Raw genomic sequence first — 4823 nt, 5'->3', positions numbered from 1 at the left:
TTTTTTTTTTTTTTTTTTTTTTTTTTGTATATACAAGGCTCATATTTATTATTAATGAAATGTATATGTAAATATAATTCATTATATATATATATATATATGTATATTTTTTTTTATTTATTTAATTTTATTTTTTTGTTATAATATTTTATCAATAATATATTTGTAAGTATAATTATTTATTTATTTTCTCATTTTATGTCTTTCTTTTTTTTTTTTTTTATGTGTATCTTCGACAAGAACATATATGAAAGAATTCTTTTTCCATTTAAAAAAAAAATAAAATGTTGCACGTGTTATTAAATATATTACCATGAAATAAGTACCCTTGATATAGTATTTTTATTTTACAACATATTTATATGTTTACATATATATATATATATATATATATATATATATATATGTCTATTTTTAATTTATGAAGAAAGAATTAAATTTTCAGCTTTCGAAGTTATTAAAAAAAGGAAAATTGTATCATTTAAATTTACATTAAAAAAAAATATATAATTCATACAAATAATAAGTTGTTTTTATATTTTGTATAATAATAAAAAAAAACAAGATAAAAAATATAATAAAAAAAAAAAAAAAATTAAAATATAAAAAAAAATATAGATAATATATAAACATATATATATATATATATATATATATATATGTATAAATTACGAAGAGGGAAAAAAAAAAAAATACAAAATGTACATAATGTGTTATTAATAATTAATACTACATATATAAATAGATATATATGAATGTATGTATTATTTTTCTTTTTGTTATATTTAATACACACATATTATAAACACATAATGAATTAAACTAATTTCTTGTAATCAATAAAAAATAAATGTGAAGTTTATGATTGTGGTGCACATACATACCTACATAATATATATATAAATAAATATAAATATATATATATATATATATATATATATATATATATATATATATATATATGTTTATATATATATGTGTATTTTTTTTCTTTTTTTCCCTTTCTCTTACTGTCATAAAATACATAATCTATATATCTATATATATATAAATATATAATATGTCAGTATGTTAAATATTAATGAACAGCAATATTAACTAATTATATAAACGAATTGATATTGAATATATATATATATATATATATATATATATATATATATATAATAAACACACAAATAGATATAACATATATATTAATATATATATATATATATATATTTATATATGTTAATGTTTTTTTTTTTTTTTTTTTTTTTTTTCTTGTGTGGAATTTTATTCTTGTCCGTACAAGGTTTATCTTATATTTGACCTTTTGACCTTTTGTCCTTTCGTGTGTGTATATCATTTTTATTATTATCTGTGCCTTGTTTTTTTCTTTTTTTGTCTACGATATTTTTGAGTTGATTTAATAACCTGATTATTTCCTTATGATCTAATTTTTGTATAGATTCAATAAGTACATCATATGAATAAATACCTCCTTTGATGTTAACAAAAGTTTTCATATAAATATATGTAAACATTCCGATAAAGATTTGACAATCGAATCTATCTGTAACACCTCCATGGCCTGGTATGGATTTTCCAAAATCTTTAATTTTGAGTGCTCTTTTAAAACCGGATGCAAAAAAGCCCCCGAAGGGTGCTAAGAATGCAGCAAAGAGGCTTAGCATGAGTCCATGAAAAATCATTTTACTATAATAAATATTTTTGATGGATAAGATTTGGGAGATTTGTTTCGGTACTTCATATACTTTTTGTTGGAATATAGGATTAATATCACAATCAATATAATTCCATGATACAAAGGGTTGGAATGTTATATATTTTTGTGGACAGATAAAAAATTTATATCTTTGTAAAAAGTATGTTATTAAAATACCCCATAATATAGTAATAATTGAGGAACCTACATAGCCTTCTACAGTTTTTTTAGGGGATAATTGAATTAATCTTGTCTTACCAAATAAAATACCAAACACATAAGCAAATATATCATTTATAACAACTGATGATACTGGTACGATAAACCATATCATACCAGAATAAATATTTGCAATATGCATTAAGGATTGTGTTACAATAAATAAGGAGGATAATAATATTATACCTATTTGTGAAAACTGATATTTTAATGAAAATTTTCTTAATGATAATATAAACCATACAAATCCAACAAATGCTAATATAAACATATTTATAGAATGATATGTTAATAAAAATTTATATAAAGGTATTTGATGTTTTAATTTTGGTATAACCCATGGTATACCCAATGTCATTATAGTTAAAAAAAACCAATACCATCTAATATAAAATATTTCTGGTAATTTTTTATCCTTATTTTCTATACTTTTTAATGATATAATCTCCTTATATAATGTTGTTACTAATATTAATACTAATATGGAACAATAAAAATGTCCAGCTGCTAATATTATAAAATATAATAAGATTAATATAAATGTCCATTGTAATCGTATTTTAAATGTTTGTAATTTTGATTCAAAACTTGCAGAATTTACTAGGTTCATATTATTTTGTAAATTACTATTACTACATGTACTTTGTTTAGATCGATTAGAATTAAAACTGTTTTTATTATTATAACCATAAAATCTGGTGAAACTAGAAAATATACCACTATTATGTTGATTATTATTATTATTAATGTTGCTATTTTTTAAATTTACAAAATCTTTTAGTGGTTTTATGTCTTTAAAATATTTCATATCTTTTAAATTCCTCCTCCTTTTACATTCTGAATTTCGTATATTTTTCTTTTTAAATTCTTCCTCATATTCAAAACTACCTAATTTATATACTTCATCATTTATATTATAGTTCATATTGTTCGTATTGTTCACATTGTTCATATTGTCCATATTGTCCATATTGTTCACATTGTTCATATGGTCCATATGGTTCATACGCTTAATATTATCATTATCATCATCATTATTAATCATACCTTCACTTTTTTTCTTTCTATTATTATTAGAAATTTTTACTCTATCCATATTTTCTATACCTCCATTACTATCATCTAAACTTTTACTTTTACTTCTTCTTTTTATTATATCCCCCTTTTCGTCAACGGTTAAACTCTCAGTACTCTTCTTTCTCTTTTTATCATCAAGAATCTTATCTTCAATAAAATCGTTAGAGTTACTATTTGCGCATTTATTTGTCATTGTTTTTGAATTTTTTCTGGGCATTTTCTTTTATAAATCATTTTATACACGCCTTCTCGCAACTCAAAAAAAAAAAAAAAAAAAAAAAAAATATCAAAAATGTAATATATATATATATATATATTATATCTAGTATTCGATATTATATACTATGTCAAATAATAAAATATTGCTTACAAATCATACATATTTTTTTTATTCTCTATAATTTCTTTTTTTAAATAAAAATATTCATAAAATAAAGATATATATATAAATATATAAATATATATATATATATATATATTATATTTTTATTGTTCAATGTCAATTACATATATTTTGCCAGACTTACACATATAAACATAAACATATATATGTAATATTTATAATATATATATATATATATATATTTTGAAGATGTTCATATTTTTGAATATATTGCAAATATTGCATATTTTCTATAATAATTTATTTTATTACATTTGCTTATATATATATATATATATATATATATATATATATATGTTTTTTTTTTTTTTTTTTTTTTTTTTTTCCTTCCTCTTTTTATATCATAAAAATTGGTACAAAAAATTACGAATAGAAATATTTAAAGAAAATATTACACTTGTTCGTTATATATTTGTATAAAAATTTTACAAGCGACAGTCGTATGAATAGATAATAAAAATAAAAATAAAATGAAAATAAAATAAAAATAAAATAAAAATAACTTATTATATATATATATATATAATATATGTTAAAGGAAGGTTCAAAAAAAATCCTTTTAAATATGTCATATATATATATATATATTATATACTACTATTTTTTAATTACAAATCATAATTCTCTTCATATGCTATAAAAATAAAATGTAGTAAAATAAAGGTAATCAACATATATATTTATATATATATATATATATATGAGGATTATAAAATATATGTATATATGAAAAATGAAAAGAAAAAAAAATATGCATTTATAAAATATAATATATATTTCTATTATTGTTTTATTTACATATATATATAATTACATATATAAATGGATAAATAAATAAATATATATATATATATATATATATATATATATATATATTACATTATATATCATATGTAATAATATGTGTATCTGAAATTATGAGAATAAAATAAAAAGAAAAAAAGAAAAGTATGTTATTTTTAAAAAAAAATTCTCATATATATTAAAACATGGATTTAATTTCAAATCTTTTTTCCTCTTTTTTTTTTTTTTTTTGTATATAAAAATATTATTGTTTGTGTTATGCTTTATGATATTTTCTTATTCATATAATTAATAATTACTTGCTTTTATATTTATGACTTATATATATATAAAATAAATAAGTAAATATACATAATATATATTTATATATATATATATATATATAAATAAATAAATATATATATATATTATATATTTAAAATATTGTTCTTATTAATATGTTATGTTTTTCCTTTTTTTTTTTTTTTTGTTTTTTTTTTTTTTTTTTTTTTTTTAGGGGGAAAAAAAATTTTTAAATTTATCAATATATTTTTAAAAATAAAAAAATATATATTTTTTTAAATTTATATAATATATTAAAAAATATTTTTTATTTTTATATATTTTTTATTT

At 17.3% G+C, this 4823-nt stretch overlaps 1 protein-coding gene across 1 annotated transcript; it reads right to left on the bottom strand.

Moving 5' to 3' along the window:
* Positions 1 to 1301: 1301 nt before the first annotated feature.
* Positions 1302 to 3221, bottom strand: PRSY57_1409200 (cytidine diphosphate-diacylglycerol synthase; the record flags this gene model as incomplete). Its single annotated transcript, XM_012909709.2, has 1 exon — positions 1302 to 3221. The coding sequence occupies one exon, from the start codon at positions 3219 to 3221 to the stop codon at positions 1302 to 1304; it is 1920 nt and encodes a 639-aa protein (XP_012765163.2).
* Between the last annotated feature and the right edge of the window lie 1602 nt (positions 3222 to 4823).

Source organism: Plasmodium reichenowi, chromosome 14 (genome assembly GCF_001601855.1).
Source record: "Plasmodium reichenowi strain SY57 chromosome 14, whole genome shotgun sequence".
Classification (NCBI taxonomy): Eukaryota; Apicomplexa; class Aconoidasida; order Haemosporida; family Plasmodiidae; genus Plasmodium; species Plasmodium reichenowi.
Note: the sequence above shows the minus strand (reverse complement) of the source record. Positions and strands in the feature narration are given on the sequence as shown.